Genomic DNA, 21,067 nt, shown 5'->3' with positions numbered 1-21,067 from the left:
GACTCAAATACAGGGCTTAAAGGGTTCTTACAGAGTGGGATAAGTTCAGTCGTGGCTAATTCATTCACAGTGGATAATTATTGTGGTAAACAGTATCAAACAAACTAAATGCGCTCAATGGTGGATGAACAATATGCACAATACATACATTTTGTGCCAATGATGTGTAGGGTATCCAATCAAAAATGCATATGTTGACCAATTGGTAAAATTATATGTTAATTCTGTAGATAATCCTCTAAGAATGCGAATGGTCCAAACCTCATGTCTCTATCATACTCCGTTCAAAAGGTATCTGAGTTTTTACCCTTGTAGGATGGTCAAAATTAAGGTGACTAAGTTGATGGAGGCCAGAGAAAAAAAGTTGTAAAGAAATCTGTAAAATAGCATCACTTCAGCAAGGCTGGATGCTGTGCAAGAATTAAGGCTACCTGACAGGCTTACCATTGAACTCGTCATCTTTCTTCTCAAATCCGGAGGACATAAAACAGTTGGTCAGTATGAAAAATGTATGCACTCACTAACTGTAAGTCGCTCTGGATAAGAGAGTCTGCTAAAATGACTAAAAATAAAAACTATATATCGATTTTGAGACATTAAATGTAGTATTTTCATATTTTACTATACACTGTTCATATTAAAGGGATACTTTGGGAGTTTGGCAATGAGGCCCTTTATCTACTTCCCTGGAGTCAGATGAACTCGTGGATACCATTTTTTTTATCTCTGCATGCAGTTTGAAGGAAGTTGCTAACTAGCGATAGCGCAGTTGCTAACTAGCGTTAGCGTTGGCTCGCAAAACTACCTCCGACTTCCTTAATACTGGACACAGATATATAAAAATGGTATCCACAAGTTTATCTGACTCTGGGGAAGTAGATGAAGGGCCTCCTTGCCAAAATCCCGAAGTATCCATTTCATGCGAAGTTCCTGTTCCTTTTTTTCAAAAACACCCAGCAAACACACCCAGGTTGGCACCGTAGGGGTCCACTTTGGGCTGTAATAAAGGCCCGCCTTGGGCTACATGCACTGGGCCCATGGGTTTTTGCTCATGGGCAAATAGTTGGCCCCTAATTGCTGTCAGCCCTTATTCAGCCCCAGGTAAGTGTGGGTAGCCCAGTACCAGCCCACAATAAGCCCTTATGTTATTAGGCCTGCCGTCGTTGGGTCCATTACGGTCCAAATTAAAGTTTGATGGCCTAGTGATAAATTCCCAAAAATTACCCACATTCTACCCAAACAGCTGCAGTAAACCTGTTAATTCTGCAGGTATAAAATATCTATTTTAAGTCCCAAAAATTTAATAAACATAAATTAAATACCACAACATGTTCAAATTCTATAGATTTTATTGTCAATATTAAATAACAGTTAAGTACCTCAGGGTCTGAATGGAGTCTTAGGTTAATATGCAGTAAATACAATACAATTAAAAGGGCAAGATTTTCTAACAATTGGATAATATAATAAAATGAATATAAAAATAAAATAGTTTTTCAGAGAAATAACAAGCATAACATTGAGTATTTTTTATTTATTTATTTATTTAACAAGGCAAGTCAGTTAAGAACAAATTCTTATTTACAATGACGGCCTACACCGGCCAAACCCGGACGACGCTGGACCAATTGTGCGCTGCCCTATGGGACTCCCAATCACGGCCAGTTGTGATACAGCCTGGAATTGAACCAGGGGGTCTGTAGTGACGCCTCAAGCACTGAGATGCAGTGCCTTAGACCGCTGCGCCACTCGGGAGCCCATTTAAGTATATAAGACTTTGAATGGAGTCTTTAGCTTAAGTACAATAAAATATTAATTAAGAAAGTGTGCTTTCAAAGTGAGTTTACAACTTCAACATGCACAACATTGACGTTTCATTAACATAACATGAACATTTCCTGGTTTAAATATACAGAGACACACCACAGACAATTACAAACACATCAGCTGCTGGACAGAGTATACAGAACGTATGATTCTCATGTATACTCTGTCCAGCAGCTGTGAGAGCTGACAGACAGTTTCTCAGGCTGTGTTCACATCAGAAAAAGCTGAGGTTGACTGTGGGGCTAAAATGTAAACACAATCCCCATTTTTGAGCTTGCGTCCAGCAACCAAACGTTTAGACGTGAACCTCAAGGACTAGGCTGATACTTGGCTGTTACGTATCTGTACACAGACAGCCTCCGAGACAGAGTAGTTCCAGTGTTCTCTCTCTCCAGGTTTCTGCCGCTAGTCTTTCTCCTGTGTGACCTCTACTGTGTAGCAACGTCTCAGATTTTCTTGTGCTCCCCTTGCTCTCTTTCAGTCTTGTCTGAGTGTGTAGTTAGCTCTTCCCATTAGTCTCTCTCAGTCCGTTAGAGTGCAGGTGAGTTGGAGTGATGAAGGGCCACCTCACTGACAACTCTGCAGTGAGCGCCACACAGTCACCCACTTGAACTATACCCTCTGTTAGAGTGAGACGAGTCTCTTTTAGGGTATAGCATAGCCCAACCTGACCTCACAATCGGGTTCGTAACATAGTGTATGTTAATCTATGTCTTTAATTAATCTATATTTTACAACACATGGTCCACAGATGGTGCTAAACTTGGTTTCGGAAAAACATTCCTGCACTTAAATATGAACGTGCATACGATATATACAATACTATATACACTACCGTTCAAAAGTTTGGGGACACATAGAAATGTCCTTGTTTTCAAAAGAAAAGCAATTTTTTTTTGTCCATTTTTAAAATAACATAAAATTGATCAGAAATACAGTGTAGACGTTGTAAATGGCTATTGTAGCTGGAAACGGCTGATTTCTAATGGAATATCTACATAGGCGTACAGAGGCCCATTGTCAGCAACCATCAGTCCTGTGTTCCAATGGCATGTTGTTTGCTAATCCAAGTTTATCATTTTAAAAGGCTAATTGATCATTAGAAAACCCTTTTGCAATTATGTTAGCACAGCTGAAAACTGTTGTGCTGATTAAAGAAGCAATAAAACTGGCCTTCTTGAGACTAGTTGAGTATCTGGAGCATCAGCAATTGTGGGTTCGATTACAGGCTCAAAATGGCCAGAAACAAAGAACTTTCTTCTGAAACTCGTCAGTCTATTCATGTTTTGAGAAATGAAGGTAATTCCATGCGAGAAATTGCCAAGAAACTGAAGATCTCGTACAACGCTGTGTACTACTCCCTTCACAGAACAGCGCAAACTGGCTCTAATCAGAATAGAAAGAGGAGTGGGAGGCCCCGGTGCACAACTGAGCAAGAGGACAAATACATTAGTGTCTAGTTTGAGAAACAGACGCCTCACAGGTCCTCAACTGGCAGCTTCATTAAATAGTACCCGCAAAACACCAGTCTCAACGTCAACAGTTAAGAGGCGACTCCGGGATGCTGACCTTCTAGGCAGAGTTGCAAAGAAAAAGGGTCAGGGGTCAGATCATAGGATCGCCATATATCACGAGAAAGCTACGGGTGTCTAGTAGGAAGATGTGGTTTCTGCTACGATAAACTCACCCCCCACATTTAAGCAGCATGTGTCATGCTTATTATAGCCGACAAGGTTCCCATGGCAACACATTGATATTCTACATAATTACCATTTCAGGCCATAGTCGGAGAAGGAGTTGAAACCGTTGCAGTTTCAAACATTTAAATCACAGATGTCTAGGTGTTCGAAATAATGTGAAAATGTTTGAGATTCCCCCGGATGTACCTGCAACAACCTTCCTTAGCCCCAAGTTGTGAAAGGGTATTATGTCATTCGTGCCTTTCCAGTTGAGCTGTCTTGCCAGGGCATGACTTAACAGTGCTACCATTGTCCTTCTTGTTGTCACTTGGACATCACAAGCTCCAATGGTCGCCAGATATGTAATCTAAAATTAAGGGAAATAAATAAAAACTAAAATGTGTAATGGAAAGAGACACTATTAGTAAGAAAGTAATGACTGTATTGAGTAGGTTTACTAAGTCTTTTCGACTTTGGTGGTCCTCAATTTTTTGTTCCAGGCGATCAAGTTCATCATAGTTTTGTAAGGGTAGGCTGACGTCGTCAGATAAAGTGACTTGATCGAGAGAGATCTGACACCATTCTCTCAACTTTTGTCAGTCTGTCCTTCATTTCTTCAAGCGCATTGACCAAGTACCTGTCAATACCTGACAAGAAAGCATCTAATCACAAACTTTGGCCACATGTACTCAGCGACGCTGAAAGCCCAATTGCGTTATTTTTATAATTTCGGCTTAGCAAAGAATTTTGCAAGACTTACCTGCAGACAAAGAGTGGCTAGCAGGCAAAGGGTGGCTTGGAGGCAGCGGGTCTCTCGGCGCTAGAAGATGGCTTGGAGTCAGAGAGCGTCTCGCAGATTGGGGGTGACTCAAAGGAAGTGAGTGGCTCACAGGGTTCGTAGGGTTGCTGGTAGATGGAGAGTTACTGGGAGGTGAAGGTATTGGCAAACGTATTGGTGGTGGTGGGACTGGAAGCACAGACACAACTGGACACAGGTCGCTTGCACTTGGAAAAGTCTGTTGCGTTCAAGTTCTTCTGGGTCGCTTAGTAAAACCATTTTGGTCTCCGCTTCTCTAGCTTTGAATCTTGCCTTTTCATAATCAACTGTAAAAGACAAATTAATTTCATTTGGCAGCTGTTCGCAATTTGTGGGACGTACTGTACAAAAAATCTATTCACCCCTTAATATGACATTATGCTGTTCAAGACGTTATTCTTTCAGCACACCATATGGGTCAAGAATCTGGTGCTATTTACATGTTCCTATTGTATTTTTGTGGGTGACCTTACATGCAGAAAGAATTCAGAAAAAATGCCTACCTGCTGGGCCTGAAGTTGTCATCTCATATGAAATCCATGTTTCACCAGGTACTTCATGAGTCATTAAAGCTCTCTTGCGTTTGTTCGGATCGGTATAAGGTGGCCATAACATTATGGATGAGTGCTCCTGTATCTATGTATGACTAACAATCCCAACTGAATGATCAAGAAACGCCACAATGTGATACTGTGCCATTAGTAAACAATGTAGATCTCTGTAGGACAATAGAAAAATAAGAGTTTGGGAAATTCAGTAAATAGGTAAAACAAAACAAAAAACGGTATACCTCTGACTATGCAGCAAGGGCGTGGCTGCCCAATCTGTGCCCATTGGGATCAAAACATATTTTCTGGTAATGTCCAATAGGTGGTGAGCTTCGTCTCTTAGTTGAAGATGGCGTGCTTTATAAATGCCAATGTCTTTTGAATCCAGGGGACTAGAGAAGAGTGACTCTAATGTCAAGAACTTCCTGAAAATAATGTACTCCTCCCCTGTGTGACTATCTCGTAGGATGTTCTGTACCAGTCCCAGGTCTCCGTTAACCATAACACAGTTGTCCCCAGTAGTGGCAATGCTGAACTGTTCAAATATAACTTTCAGAAACTGGGTGGAGTGAGGGAATGGTTGGGCCTCTAGAGTGTTCTTTTCAGAGAATGTTTCTTGTCCTTGGTTCTCTTTTGTCTTTTTGGATGGAAACGTCCTCAAGTAATTTGGTGATTAATTTGTTTGAGAACAAATTGTGGTGTCCGGCAGACTTTCTTCAACTTTCTCAGATAGTTTTCAAAAGGAAAAGCTGACACACTATCTAAGGACCCAAACCTCCTCACATCCTCTGACAAATGAGTCAGATTATGGACATTGTAGACCAACTCTTCAATACCATACAAATTCTCAAACTCACTGAGGAAGTGTTTCATGAGGTCATCTGCATAGTCACAGTAGTAACAGCACAAGGCAGGGCAGAGCATCAAGTACATGGCAATGGAAAGACTCAAGAAGTTGCTGTAGTGGGAGGAGGAAAGGATGTCTTGCAACACGACAGGGCCTGTGTATAATAGGAATTGGCAGAATTCGGTTGCTTCCATCTGTCTATTTCTTCCAATCCTCTTGGTTTTCTCTGAAACTCCATTGGAATGTGCTGTGTGATTGACACCAACCCCTTGAGGTGGCTCTCACTGCCCAAGATTCCAATCTACAAGAAAAATCCCATTTCATCCAAAAATACATCAACTTCCGAGTTACTCCAAGACAAACAAGGTGCATGTAGTCAAGAATGAACGTTGTGACCATGCCTATGTTCATCGGGGTAACATTAGATTGTCCTTTTATGGTGATTTTCATCTTCCTGTCTCAAACTGATCTTCTGTGCGGATTGTAGCTGTTTTATCTGGGAACGTCATATGATTCTTGACATAGACCCCTTCCTGAGTACAGCGCTCACACCCACTGTACCCATTATGGCCCTTAATGTTCTTAATGAACGATCTTGCTGGAGCATCACAAATGAAACAATATGTAAAGTGAATGATTTCCCTGCCACCTCAAAACCCTCCTGTAGTCTCCCTACCTCCTCCATAAAGTCAGACAAATATACCCCCAAATCATGTGGTTTACTCTTGCCAGAAAAAACACTCCTTCTCAAAATAGACTTTCCCTAAAATTGGTCACAACTGCAAAGAAGAGCTGTATAAGGAAAAACCATCAACATTCACTTGGAGGCCAATGGTGGTGTTGGCAATGTTGACGAGGCGGCTGGATATTGTCTTGAGATAAGACACAATGCCAAGGTGTAAATACTCGCCACCCTTAATGGTTTGAACGTTGGATTCTATTTTTGCCGTTTGTAGGACAGTACAAGCATGCTTTGGTAGATTTGGATGGAATTCCTTCAGCACACCAAGAAGATCTGAGAGGGTGTTCTGTGGTATATCATTTCTCAATGCCCACTCACATAACACCTTGCATAACTTTGCTGAATTATTATCTTCCTCTTCTTCCTCATCAAAGCTGTTACTTGTCTCATCACTATCGTCACCAACAAGATTTTCATCCAAAGAACTTAAGCAATCCAGATACACATGATTAGGCTCCTCGTGAAGATTCAATTCCGGATGAACATCTTCTAACACATTAATCATTAATATCCTCTAGTGAAGATGATGAATTGGCAAACGATTGGAGTATTCTTAATGTGCGCTTCACTGAGTGCGGGTCCAATCCCAACCGCTCAGTGGTGGCCCAGAATTTTCTTGACCGCGAGGGGCCACTGATGGCTGATTTCGGGCTATCTTAAGCCCGCACAGCCCAATCTCAGCCACAAAGGGCCCCGCTCAGTCATGTTTGCTGGGCAAGCGTATCTCTGTGAAATGTCAACGGAGCACTGAGCGTACCGCAAGCTTTTTATTTCCAAAGCCTTTTACACTTAATTCAGCTTGTGTCATGCTAATTTTGCTACTTGTCACCCGCGGAAACAACTTGGAAGACAACGACAACAAAATGTAAAATCCTAAAAGGTTTAGCTGCACCCCTCTGTCAACAGAGATCGGTGCTTATTAGCGGATGTATTAGCTTACGAATATATAAGGAAGTGAAATGTCATCACCAAAGCGGGCAGAGTGGGTGGACAGCCTATGATGTGTGAAACTAATTGGCCAATATATGGAAGCTGGATGGACGGATGGATAAGTTGGAATGGGGGTAAAAACATACAAATTGTCTGTGTTTCCAGATCCAGAAGAGACATTCCAGTAGCAGCATTGATGAGCGGCCTTCCCCCTCGCCCTCAGCCCGGGACTATGTGGAGTCACTGCACCAGAACAACAGAGCCACCCTGCTGTTTGGAAAGAACAACGTGCTGGTGCAGCCGGTAAACATTTCATCCTTCTACCATCTCTAGGAGTGTTCTATGTACTGTATAAATAAGAAATTAGCATCTCTAGATATGCTCAGAGCCATATACAGTATGTAGAGAGATTGGCCATTTTGTGGTTGCTGTGCAAGATGATCTGTCAGTGTCCGGACTCCCCCATATTTATGATAGCTTTTGGAAACTCTCAAAATATTCAGTGAAAGCGAATATACCAGTTGTTAACACCACAAAATAGTAGACCCATTTGGAGAGACATTTCTAATGCCAATCTGAAAAAAAAAGTGTAAAACATTTCTTCATAGTGCACTATAGAAAACAGATCGTCAAACTAATATCCTTCTTGGTGTTACAGAGGGATGACATGGAGGCTATCCCAGGATACCTCTCTCTCCACCAGACCGCCGACATCATGACGCTGAAGTGGACGCCCAATCAGCTGATGAACGGCTCTGTGGGAGACCTGGACTATGAGCACAGGTGTGGAGAGCAATTCACTAACAATCATGTCTCTTATTTATGTACATCAAGCTGGCACAACAGAGCGATGACATGCACCACCTGTGTGTTGTAGTTATTGTCTACAGTGGATCAGTGTCACTAAATCATGCAGCGTGTCTGTCTGAGTGAGATTCAGGAGGGCTCTGTGTCCTGGGGTCAACTCTGGAGATGGGGATATGATGAGGGTTGCTTTCAGGGGCAGCAGGGGTACGGTTTTGATGGGGAAATGTTCATGCATATTTCAAAGCAACCAGTCATATTATTTTAGTGACTCTGGTTCTTAGGCCGTAATGTTGTTTGTGGCTGTATTAACCTTTTCACACGTGAGTTCCAAATATCGTGAGTTTTTTTTATTTTATGCGCGTGATGTCAGAATGCACTCACTGTTCCAAAATGTGATTGTTACACAACAGAACAGTTAACCCTTACTGCCCTCAAACCAAAGCACGCTGCCTGCTAATTGGTCCTCTGTAGCTCAATTGGTAGAGCATGGCGCTTGTAACGCCAGGGTAGTGGGTTCGATCCCCGGGACCACCCATACGTAAAAATGTATGCACGCATGACTGTAAGTCGCTTTGGATAAAAGCGTCTGCTAAATGGCATATTATTATTATTATTATTATTATTATATTAATTATCTATAGGCTGTGTTTCAACCTGTCAATTATTTTTTAACAAGTTTTATTTTCTAACACCGTTTGAATTTAGGTGTGTTCCGCCTCCTCATTAATTCACATAGAAGTAGCCCATTTCACTGTGGCGGACATTTTACGTTTGAGGCATTACTGAGCCGGACAAACTTCCCTCTTTGAAGAGAGCCCAAACAAACTTTTTCCTCCCTGGCACATTTTCCGTCTGACGCCTGTATTGCCTTCACTACTAATAATAACTTTGGACATGTGTGCGTTCCTATCAAATTAAGTGCCTTATTACTGTATTATTATAGTTTCTGTATATCGTGTTGTCGTTTCTACTGTAGCACACCTTATGGAGCATAATGTATTTACTGTTTTATTCCCGTTTTCAAGTACTGGTGACAAATCATGCATTCCGATTCTTGCATAGATTGTAATGGACAGATATGATGTGTGTAAAATACTTTTTTGAAGGTTGTACTGATTATGATGAGCTAATGCTAAGCTAATTACAGCTATGTTTGCCGCCATGTTTGTTGACATCATGCAATGCAGTCTGGTTGTCACGTAGACGTCTGTCAGACCAAAGATGTTATAACAAAACGAGGTGAAGGAATGGTTCACTCGTCTTTCAAATAATCTTCTGCAAGTGAATGACGGAATTGAATGATGGTAGACGACACCCCCCCTTCAACATGCATACTGCAAACAGACCCAACTCTTCTTGTAACCTCTTATCTTTGGTTAACGCGAAAAAACAAACATGGCGGCGTGCACAAACTACCCATCGTTGGATAACTTTAAATTTTTTGAAAGTGTTTTACTCAATTATTTCAATCACTGGTGAGGTAACCCGTGATGTGTGAATTGTAAATAGTAATTGCTATTAGCTAATTCATATTATGGTTCTGTCAGCCGAGCGTTAGCTAAATAGGACCGCTTGTGTTAGGTCATTCCTTCCTCAGTTAGCGCTACGACTAATGTAGCCAAAATGTTCCAGTTTGGATGAGAATTGTGTTATACTGTCGCTACTTCTGTGAATGTCTGAACATTGCATCCAAAAATAAACTGCTCACATTGAGGATATAACGTTGTAAAGACTGTTTGTGCAAAATGTTTCTGTGCAAAAACAGTGTGGCAAGCTCAAACGCTGACTGTTGCGTCAATCATAACTGGACGTTCTAAATAAGTGTTCTAATCACACCGGTTTGAGCGTACGCTGCAGCGACCACTGTAGAATGATCACATCTGTGTGTTCGTACGTGTTATAGGGCATGTAAAACACATCTGGTTCTTAGCCACTCATTCTCAATGTACAATAAAATGCCCCTCCAAATCAAATCAAATATTTGTCACAAGCGCCAAATACAACAGGTGTAGACCTTACAGTGAAATGCTTACTTACAAGCCCTTAACAACAATGCAGTTTTAAGAAAGAATACCAAAAAAAATTACACAAATAAATACAATAAAAAATTATACGAAATGAAATTAACAAATAATTAAAGAGCAGCAGTAAAAATAACAACCGCGAGGCTACATACAGGGGGTACTGGTAACGAGTCAATGTGCCAATGTGCAGGGGCACCGGTTAGTCGAGGTAATTTGGGTAATATGTACAGTGAGGGGGGAAAAGTATTTGATCCCCTGCTGATTTTGTACGTTTGCCCACTGACAAAGAAATGATCAGTCTATCATTTTAATGGTAGGTTTATTTGAACAGTGTGAGACAGAATAACAACAAAAAAATCCAGAAAAACATATGTCAAAAATGTTATGAATTGATTTGCATTTTAATGAGGGAAATAAGTATTTGACCCCTCTGCAAAACATGACTTAGTACTTGGTGGCAAAACCCTTGTTGGCAATCAGAGGTCAGAAGTTTCTTGTAGTTGGCCACCAGGTTTGCACACATCTCAGGAGGGATTTTGTCCCACTCCTCTTTGCAAATCTTCTCCAAGTCATTAAGGTTTCGAGGCTGACGTTTGGCAACTCGAACCTTCAGCTCCCTCCACAGATTTTCTATGGGATTAAGGTCTGGAGACTGGATAGGCCACTCCAGGACCTTAATGTGCTTCTTCTTGAGCCACTCCTTTGTTGCCTTGGCCGTGTGTTTTGGGTCATTGTCATGCTGGAATACCCATCCATGACCCATTTTCAATGCCCTGGCTGAGGGAAGGAGGTTCTCACCCAAGATTTGACGGTACATGGCCCCGTCCATCGTCACTTTGATGCAGTGAAGTTGTCCTGTTCCTTAGCAGAAAAACACCCCCAAAGCATAGTGTTTCCACCTCCATATTTGACGGTGGGGATGGTGTTCTTGGGGGTCATAGGCAGCATTCCTCCTCCTAACACAGCGAGTTGAGTTGATGCCAAAGAGCTCCATTTTGGTCTCATCTGACCACAACACTTACCCAGTTCTCCTCTGAATCTTTCAGATGTTCATTGGCAAACTTCAGACGACCCTGTATATGTGCTTTCTTGAGCAGGGGGACCTTGCGGGCGCTGCAGGATTTCAGTCCTTCACGGCGTAGTGTGTTACCAATTGTTTTCTTGGTGACTATGGTCCCAGCTGCCTTGAGATCATTGACAAGATCCTCCCGTGTAGTTCTGGGCTGATTCCCTACCGTTCTCATGATCATTGCAACTCCACGAGGTGAGATCTTGCATGGAGCCCCAGGCTGAGGGAGATTGACAGTTCTTTTGTGTTTCTTCCATTTGCGAATAATCGCACCAACTGTTGTCATCTTCTCACCAAGCTGCTTGGCGATGGTCTTGTAGCCCATTCCAGCCTTGTGTAGGTCTACAATCTTGTCCCTGACATCCTTGGAGAGCTCTTTGGTCTTGGCCATGGTGGAGAGTTTGGAATCTGATTGATTGATTGCTTCTGTGGACAGGTGTCTTTTATACAGGTAACAAGCAGAGATTAGGAGCACTCCCTTTAAGAGTGTGCTCCTAATCTCAGCTCGTTACCTGTATAAAAGACACCTGGGAGCCAGAAATCTTTCTGATTGAGAGGGCGTCAAATACTTATTTCCCTCAATAAAATGCCTCTCACTGTTCAAATAAACCTACCATTAAAATTATAGACTGATCATTTCTTTGTCAGTGGGCAAACGTACAAAATCAGCAGGGGATCAAATACTATTTTCCGTCACTGTACTTGTAGGTAGAGTTATTAAAGTGACTATGCATAGATAATAAACAGAGAGTAGCAGCAGCGTAAAAGAGGGGGGGCAATGCAAATAGTCTGGGTAACCATTTGATTAGATGTTCAGGAGTCTTATGGCTTGGGGGTAGAAGCTGTTAAGAAGCCTCTTGGATCTAGACTTGGCGCTCCTGTACCGCTTGCCGTGCGGTAGCAGAGAACAGTCTATGACTAGGATGGCTGGAGTCTTAGACCATTTTTAGGGCCTTCCTCTGACACCATCTGGTATAGAGGTCCTGGATGGCAGGAAGCTTGGCCCCAGTGATGTACTGGGCCGTATGCACTACCCTCTGTAGTGCCTTGCAGTCGGAGGCCAAGCAGTTGCCATACCAGGCAGTGATGCAACCAGTCAGGATGCTCTCGATGGTGCAGATGTAGAACTTTTTGAGGATCTGAGGACCCATGCCAAATCTTTTCAGTCTCCTTAGGGGGAATAGGTTTTGTCGTGCCCTCTTCACGACTGTCTTGGTGTGCTTGGACAATGTTAGTTTGTTGGTGATGTGGACACCAAGGAACTTGAAGCTCTCAACATGCTCTACTACAGCCCCGTCGATGAGAATGGGGGCGTGCTCGTTCCTCTTTTTTTTCCTGTAGTCCACAATCATCTCCTTTGTCTTGATCACGTTGAGGGAGGGGTTGTTGTCCCGGCACCACATGGCCAGGTCTCTGACCTCCTCCCTATAGGCTGTCTCGTCGTTGTCGGTGATCAGGCCTACCACTGTTGTGTCATCGGCAAACTTAATGATGGTGTTGGAGTCGTGCCTGGCCATGTAGTCATGAGTGAATAGGGAGTACAGGAGGGGACTGAGCACGCACCCCTGAGGGGCCCCCGTGTTGAGGATCAGCGTGGCAGATGTGTTGTTACCTACCCTTACCACCTGGGGGCGGCCCGTCAGGAAGTCCAGGATCCAGTTGCAGAGGGAGGTGTTTAGTCCCAGGGTCCTTAGCTTAGTGATGAGCTTTGAGGGCACTTTGGTGTTGAATGCTGAGCTGTAGTCAATGAATAGCATTCTCACATAGGTGTTCCTTTTGTCCAGGTGTGAAAGGGCAGTGTGGAGCGCAATAGAGATTGCGTCATCGGTGGATCTGTTGGGGCGGTATGCAAATTGGAGTTGGTCTATGGTTTTGGGATAATGGTGTTGATGTGAGCCATGACCAGCCTTTCAAAGCACTTCATGGCTACAGACGTGAGTGCTATGGGTCGGTAGTCACTTAGGCAGGTTACCTTAGTGTTCTTGGGCACAGGGACTATGGTGGTCTGCTTGAAACATGTTGGTATTACAGACTCAGACAGGGAGAGGTTGAAAATGTCAGTGCTCGGAGTACACGTCCTGGTAGTCCATCTGGCCCTGCGGCCTTGTGAATGTTGACCTGTTTAAAGGTCTTACTCACATCGACTACGGAGAGTATGATCACACAGTCGTCCTGAACAGCTGATGCTCTCATGCATGTTTCAGTGTTACTTGCCTCGAAGCAAGCATAGAAGTAATTTAGCTCGTCTGGTAGGCTCGTGTCACTGGGCAGCCGCGGCTGTGCTTCCCTTTTGTAGTCTGTAATAGTTTGCAAGCCCTGCCAAATTCGACGAGCGTCGGAGCCTGTTTAGTACGATTCTATCTTAGTCCTGAATTGACGCTTTGCCTGTTTGATGGTTCGTCGGAGGGCATAGCAGGATTTCTTATAAGCTTCCGGGTTAGAGTCCCGCTCCTTGAAGTGGCAGCTCTACCCTTTAGCTCAGTGCGGATGTTGCCTGTAATCCATGGCTTCTGGTTGGGGTATGTACGTACGGTCACTGTGGGGACGACGTCATCAATGCACTTATTGATGAAGCCAGTGACTGATGTGGTGTACTCCTCAATGCCATCGTAAGAATCTCTGAACATATTCCAGTCTGTGCTAGCAAAACAGTCCTGTAGCTTAGCATCTGCTTCATCTGACCACTTTTTTATTGACCGAGTCACTGGTGCTTCCTGCTTTAGTTTTTGCTTCTATGCAGGAATCAGAAGGATAGAATTATGGTCAGATTTGCCAAATGGAGGGCGAGGGAGAGCTTTGTACGCGTCTCTGTGTGTGGAGTAAAGGTCGTCTAGAGTTTTTTTTTTTTCCCCTCTGGTTGCACATTTAACATGCTGGTAGAAATTAGGTAAAACTTATTTAAGTTTCCCTGCATTAAAGTCCCTGGCCACTAGGAGCGCCACCTCTGGATGAGCGTTTTCCTGTTTGCTTATGGCTGTATACAGTTCATTGAGTGTGGTCTTAGTGCCAGCATCGGTTTCACTCCACCTACTTATGCAAAATACTGAACCCCAACTTAAATCGTTTCTACATTCAGTAACACCAATCCTATTCAGAGTTCTACACACACCAAGAGCGATACAACACACATATCCCTTTGGCCAACTTTGTTGTTTAGCTCAGTGTGACAAGGTGAGTGACATCTCAATAACCCCGGCTTTGATTCCATCTCTTTCAGTGTGTACTGGGATTACGCTATGACCATCCGTCTGGAGGAGATTGTTTATTTGCACTGTCATCAGCAGGGTAGGTTCACAAGCAGAGGCTAGTGGAGGTAGACATTCAGAGCACAGGCTCATTGTAATGTCTGGAATGTAATTGCTGTGTCTTTTATGGAGCTAGTCTGCTAGCTACTGATATCAACAACAGCTAGTTCTGGTTCATTTATAGAGTTGTTCATATCCTTACAATGGATAATCAATTTGCACAGTTTTTTCATTATGATTTTACCATCAAAACTGTAATAATAGGTTTAAAAGGTCCATAAAAGGTATAATATTGTCTCTGCAGTGGACAGCGGGGGCACGGTGGTGCTGGTGAGCCAGGACGGCATCCAGAGACCCCCGCTGCACTTCCCTAGAGGGGGGCATCTGCTCCAGTTCCTCTCCTGCCTGGAGAACGGCCTCTTGCCCCATGGCCAGCTGGATCCTCCGCTCTGGTCCCAGAGAGGAAAGGTCAGCCCTGGATGTCTACTCACAAGGGACTATCTGAGGGGTGACACATGGGGGAATGCTCTGTTTAGTCATCCAACAGTTCAATACAACCATGTGAATAGGGGGTCCCTGACAGAGCCAAATATTATTTCATTTAATAGTTCGATTTTTGGGGGGCAGATATTGGATTATTTTGGAACCTGCACGTGTGTTAATATCAATGATGTATATGCACTGTATATACACTTGACCGATAGGGGGGCGCAGTGTTGAAGCCACAGTGACTCCATCTTTGCACTCTCCCACCATTGTAAAATATATTTTGGAAGCTATAGAAATGCATTTCTTAATGTCTACATTCGTTTTTGCAACATTTATTCTATTACAGAAAGAATCCTTAAAATATATATTTTTTGGATTTCTAATGTTACTGTCCTCACTAAAACAAAAAAGACATAAATACATGTAATTTTGTCCTTGAAACATTGAATTCCATTAATTCTTATTGAGGACTGCTCCTACTGGGGAGTGCCAATATGGCCGACCAGTGGCTTCAAAGCCTCTTAATGGCCAATGCATAGCATCAGCAATCCAGGGTTTATACACCCCTTGCACAGATGTCACATTTTTGCTGCCTTAAAATTAAAACTAAAAAGGGATTACATTTGATATTTTGCCTACAGATCTACACAACCTGATCCACATTTTCAAAGTGAAAGAACAAGTATAGAAAATTATAGAAGTATAGAAAGGTTTTCCTCTACCTTTTTACCTGGGCTTTGCTCCTTTCATATTTATTTTGATCCTGACGAACTCCTCAGTCCCTGACAAACTCATGATGTCCCTTCCCGGTGAGAAGCGTACATATAACAAGATGCTGCCACCACAATACTTGAAAATACACACTGTGATGTGTTTTATTGGATTTGTCCCAAACCTAAAGTTTTTATTTTAAGCCAAAAGGTTAATTTATTTGCCATGATGTCTTCCAGTATTACTTAAGGGCCTTCTTGCAAACCTAATGGATGACTTGACATTTATTTTTCTTAACACAGGCTTCCTTTGTTTCACTTTGTCAAAATGGCAGTAATGTAGTGTGAATGCAATGTTGTTGATTATTTTTATATTTTCAAGTATTGTGGGGGCAGCATCATGTTATGGGTATGCTTGTAACTGGCAGGGGCTGGGGAGTTTGTCAGGATCAAAATAATGTGAAAGGAGCAAAGCCCAGGTTTAAAGCTAGAGGAAAACCTGCCTCAGTCTCCTGAATACATAACCCAGGGATGTAGCTCAGTTGGTAGAGCATGGCGTTTGCAACGCCAGGGTTGTGGGTTCGATTCCCATGGGGGGCCAGTATGATTATTATTATTTTTTTAAATAATGTATGCACTAACTGTAAGTCGCTCTGGATAAGAGCGTCTGCTAAATGACTAAAATGTAAATGTAAATGTAATAGAATTACATTTTTCAGCAGGACAATTCCCTGCCAGATTATGCCAAAGACACCAGAATGGCTTTCCAAGAGGTGTTGAGTGTTCCTGAGGGGTCCAGTCTCAGTCCTGACATTTAAACTGCTTGAAAAACTGAGACAAGGTTTGAATATTGCTGTCCATTAATGATTCCCAACCAAATTTACAGCGCTTGAGCAATTTTTTACAAAAACAATGGATATACAGTGCATTCGGAAAGTATTCAGACACTTAACTATTTCCACATTTTGTTATGTTACAGTCTTATTCTAAAATGGATTCAATTGTTTTTTCCCCCTCATCTCAATCTACACACAATACCCCATAATAACAAAGACATTTTTGCAAAATATCACATTTTACATAAGTATTCAGACACTTTACTCAATACTTTGTTGAAACAACTTTGGCAGCGATTACAGCCTCGAGTATTCTTGGGTATGACGCTACAAGCTTGGTACACCTGTATTTGGGGAGTTTCTCCCATTCTTCTCTGCAGATCCTCTCCAACTCCGTCAGGTTGATGGGGAGCGCTGCTCCAGAGATATTAGATCGGGTTCAAGTCCGGGCTCTGGCTGGGCCACTCAAGGACATTCAGAGACCACTCCTGAGTTTTCTTGGCTGTGTGCTTAAGGTCGTTGTCCTGTTGGAAGGTGAACCTTCTCCCCAGTCCGAGGTCCTGAGCGCTCTGGAGCAGGTTTTCATCAAGGATCTCTCTGTACTTTGCTCCGTTCATCTTTCCCTCGATCCTGACTAGTCTCCCAGTCCCTGCTGCTGAAAAACATGATGCTGCCACCACCATGCTTCACTGAATGCTTGGCATTCAGGCCAAAGAGATCCATTTTAGTTTCATCAGACCGGAGAATCTTGTTTCTAATGGTCTGAGTCCTTTAGGTGCCATTTTTTCAAACTCCAAGTGGGCTGTCATGTGCCTTTTACTGAGGAGTGGCTTCCGTCTGGCCACTCTACCATAAAGGCCTGATTGGTGGAGTGCTGCAGAGATGGTTGCCCTTCTGGAAGGTTCTCAAATCTCCACATATGAGCTCTGTTAGAGTGACCATCGGGTTCTTGGTCACCTCCCTGACCAAAGCCCTTCTCCCCCGATTGCTCAGTTTGGCCGGGCGGCCAGCTCTAGAAAGAGTCTTGGTGGTTCCAAACTTTTTCCATTTAAGAATGATGGAGGCCACTGTGTTCTTGGGGATCTTCAATGCTGCAGAATTTTTTTTGGTACCTTTCCCCAGATCTGTGCCTCGACACAATCCTTTCTCTGAGCTCTACAGACAATTCCTTCGACCTCATGGCTTGGTTTTTGCTCTGACATGCACTGTCAACTATGGGACCTTATATAGACAGGTGTGTGCCTTTCCAAATCATGTCCAATCAATTCAATTTACCACAGGTGGACTCCAATCACGTTGTAGAAACATCTCAAGGATGATCAATGGAAACAGGATGCACCTGAGCTCAATTTCGAGTCTAATAGCAAATGTCTGAATACTTATGTAAATAAGGTATTTCTGTTTTTTAATCGTAATAAATTAGCAAACATTTCTAAAAACCTGTTTTCGCTTTGTCATTATGGGGAATTGTGTGTAGATTGAAGAGGAATTTTTTTAAAAATCCATTTTAGAATAAGGCTGTAACGTAACAAAATGTGGAAAAAGTCCAAGGGGTCTGAATACTTTCCGAATGCACTGTACACTACATGACCAAAGGTATGCAGACACCTGCTTGTCGATCATCTCGTTCCAAAATCATGAGCATTAATATGGAGTTTGTCCCCCTTTTGCTGCTAAAACAGCCTCCACTCTTCTGGGAAGGCTTTCCACTAGATGTTGGAACATTGCTGCAGGGACTTGCTGCCACAAGCATTAGTGAGTTCGGGCACTGATGTTGGGTGACTAAGCCTGGCTCGCAGTCGGCGTTCCAATTAATCTCAAAGGTGTTTGATGGGGTTGAGGTCAGGGCTCTGTGCAGGCCAGTCAAGTTCTTCCACACCGATCTTGACAAACCATTTCTGTACGGACCTCGCTTTGTGCACGGGGGCATTGTCATACTCAAACAGGAAAGGGCCTTCCCCAAACTGTTGCCACAAAGTTGGAAGCACAGAATCGTCTAGAATGTAATTGTATGCTGTAGCGTTAAGATTTCCCTTCACTGGAACTAAGGGGCCTAGCCCAAACCATGGAAAACAGCCCCAGACCATTATTCCTCCTCCACCAAACTTTACAGTTGGCACTATGCATTGGGGCGTGTAGAGTTCTCCTGGTATCCGCCAATCCCAGATTCGTCTATTGGACTGCCAGATGGGCAAGCGTGATTCATCACCGCAGAGAACGCGTTTCCACTGCTTCAGAGTCCAATGGCGGCGAGCTTTACACCACTCCAGCCGACGCTTCACATTGCGCATGGTGATCTTAGGCTTGTGTGCTGCTGCTTGGCCATGGAAACCCATTTCATTAAGTTCCTGAACAGTTCTTGTGCTGGTCCCGTTCTGTGAGCTTGTGTGGCCTACCACATTGTGACTGAGCCGTTGTTGCTCCTAGATGTTTCCACTTCACAATAAAAGCACTTAGTTGACCAGGGCAGCTCTAGCAGGGCAGAAATTTGACAAACTGACTTGTTGGAAAGGTGGCATCCTATGACGGTGCCACGTTGAAAGTCATTCAGCTCTTCAGTAAGGCCATTCTACTGCCAATGTTTGTTTATGTAGATTCCATGGCAGTGTGCTACATTTTATAGACATATCCGCAACGGGTGTGGCTGAAATTTCCTTTTCACGCATTTCAAGGGGTGTCCACATACTTTTGTATATATAGTGTATGTTGCCCTAAGAGTTGTGCAGAGTAGAATATTATTCCAATAGAATTACAGCTGTAGAAAAAAAAATATTGCTGCCAAAGTGGCTTCCACCAAGTATTAACTCTTGGTGTGAATTTTTTATTAATTTAGAGAGTGTTCTTTACTGTTTCTTTTACTCGAAAATGTGAAGCAGGTTATGTAAATCTGTAGGAAAAATAATAATTGAATCCCTTTTTTGACAATTGGGAAAGGGGTTTGTAGACTTTCACTAGGCACTGTATGTGTTAGACTGTAAAGACTACATCATGTCTACTGGGCAGAAGAAATGATAAAAACCACCCACACATGGCTGCTTTAAGCCAGACCTTATTAAGTATGGCTTATATAAGCAGTCCTTCTGTTTGGTGAAAGTGTGGATGTTTTAAAAATCTAGACGATTTAAAATTGTCATTTTTTTAAATGTATTATTAGTTTTGTCTAAACAAACAAAGAATGCTGTTAATCATTTTCGATCCTGAATAACAGTTTTGCTACAGTTTGTCACCTTCTTAAAAATTGTTTTGTTGGCATTTACTGTATCTACTATTCACCTATTTCTGATTACAGGGGAAGGTGTTCCCTAAACTGAGAAACAAGTGTTTACAGGGCTCCTCGGACTCAGTGTCCGATAAGGAGGAGGATGAAGCCACAGACTATGTCTTCCGCATCCTGTTCCCCAACAGCCAATCAGAGTTTGGTAAGTGACTTTGACCCCTCCTCCAGAGCACTGGTAATATCCTGGTTTTCATTTGCTCCATGACAACTATTATTCGTGTGGTAACTTCAGGTGGCCCCGGAATCATGTTTTTTGTTTATTTTTTGTCCAACTGTCCTCATTGTCCGTTCCAGTGACTATAACACACCCTCCCCGTGTTTCCCCGGGGGCTCCTCTCCAGTCCCACTCCTTCTCCCTCCACCTGAGAGGACAGCCCCCATCCAAATGGACCTTGGTGGTCCCCAAGCGCTCCTTCAGCTGTCCCAGAGACCCCTCCTCACACACCACAGGGAACAGCTGTAATGTTGCCACACCTCAGCTCCTCCGTCTGTCTGTCCGTCCACTTGCTTTGCTTCAATCACCGCCTCGCCCTCTGTCTCCTCCCTACAAACCTTACAAATGAGTCCCCTAATCAAGCACTCTCTGTCCCCTTTCCTTAACCTCAGTTCCTCTTGGACAATAGGTGGCTGACTATGGGTCTTCCAATCGAAAAATCAAAACGTTATGTCGAGGTAAATAGTGGTTTACAGTAGTAGCAAAAGAGCAAATGTTGAAATTGACATGTTAAGGGTTGAATCCTAAGTTCAGATGCACACACTTAACTCAGAATGTCATGCCTTGACGTCAATGGAAGATTTGCGTGAAAACTTCAGTATGTGCGCGTTAACAGAATAGAGAAAGTCCAATAAGAATGTGTCGTCATTACCATGCCGACAGACAGTTCTACACCCTCCACAGATTGAAATGTTTTGATTCCCCAAATGTCCTTGTTGATGTGCTTGATTTGTTCTCTAATGCCACCTAACCTCTATGGCAGCTATTAACCTATCCTCTAATCTAGTGACGGATCATGCTCAATCTAATTCAGCTGTGATCGTGTCTTGAAAATCATCTGCAGAGGTATCCAAATCATGATGGGGCAATGTGATTCTGTCTGAGAGTTTGAGCCTGTGCAGTGACAGTATAGCACAGAGTTTGACCATGGTCAAATACAGGTAACTGCCAAAATAAAGGAAAAACCAACATAAAGTGTCTTAATAGGGCGTTGGGCCACAATGAG

The 21,067-nt window shown here is 43.0% G+C and overlaps 1 protein-coding gene across 2 annotated transcripts in view; it reads left to right on the top strand.

The window, feature by feature from the left end:
- Positions 1 to 21,067, top strand: part of LOC121550252 (small G protein signaling modulator 1-like) — a 101,432-nt gene that overhangs the window by 52,936 nt on the left and 27,429 nt on the right. For both annotated transcript variants that reach the window (XM_045226801.1, XM_041862429.2), the window contains exons 8-12: positions 7,556 to 7,693; positions 8,049 to 8,173; positions 14,508 to 14,575; positions 14,840 to 15,003; positions 19,860 to 19,989. In XM_045226801.1, coding sequence (XP_045082736.1) covers positions 7,556 to 7,693; positions 8,049 to 8,173; positions 14,508 to 14,575; positions 14,840 to 15,003; positions 19,860 to 19,989 — 625 coding nt within the window. The remainder of the gene's footprint in view (positions 1 to 7,555; positions 7,694 to 8,048; positions 8,174 to 14,507; positions 14,576 to 14,839; positions 15,004 to 19,859; positions 19,990 to 21,067) is intronic.

This window comes from Coregonus clupeaformis, chromosome 18 (assembly GCF_020615455.1).
Source record: "Coregonus clupeaformis isolate EN_2021a chromosome 18, ASM2061545v1, whole genome shotgun sequence".
NCBI classification, from domain to species: Eukaryota; Metazoa; Chordata; class Actinopteri; order Salmoniformes; family Salmonidae; genus Coregonus; species Coregonus clupeaformis.
This window is presented reverse-complemented; position numbering and strand designations above follow the sequence as displayed.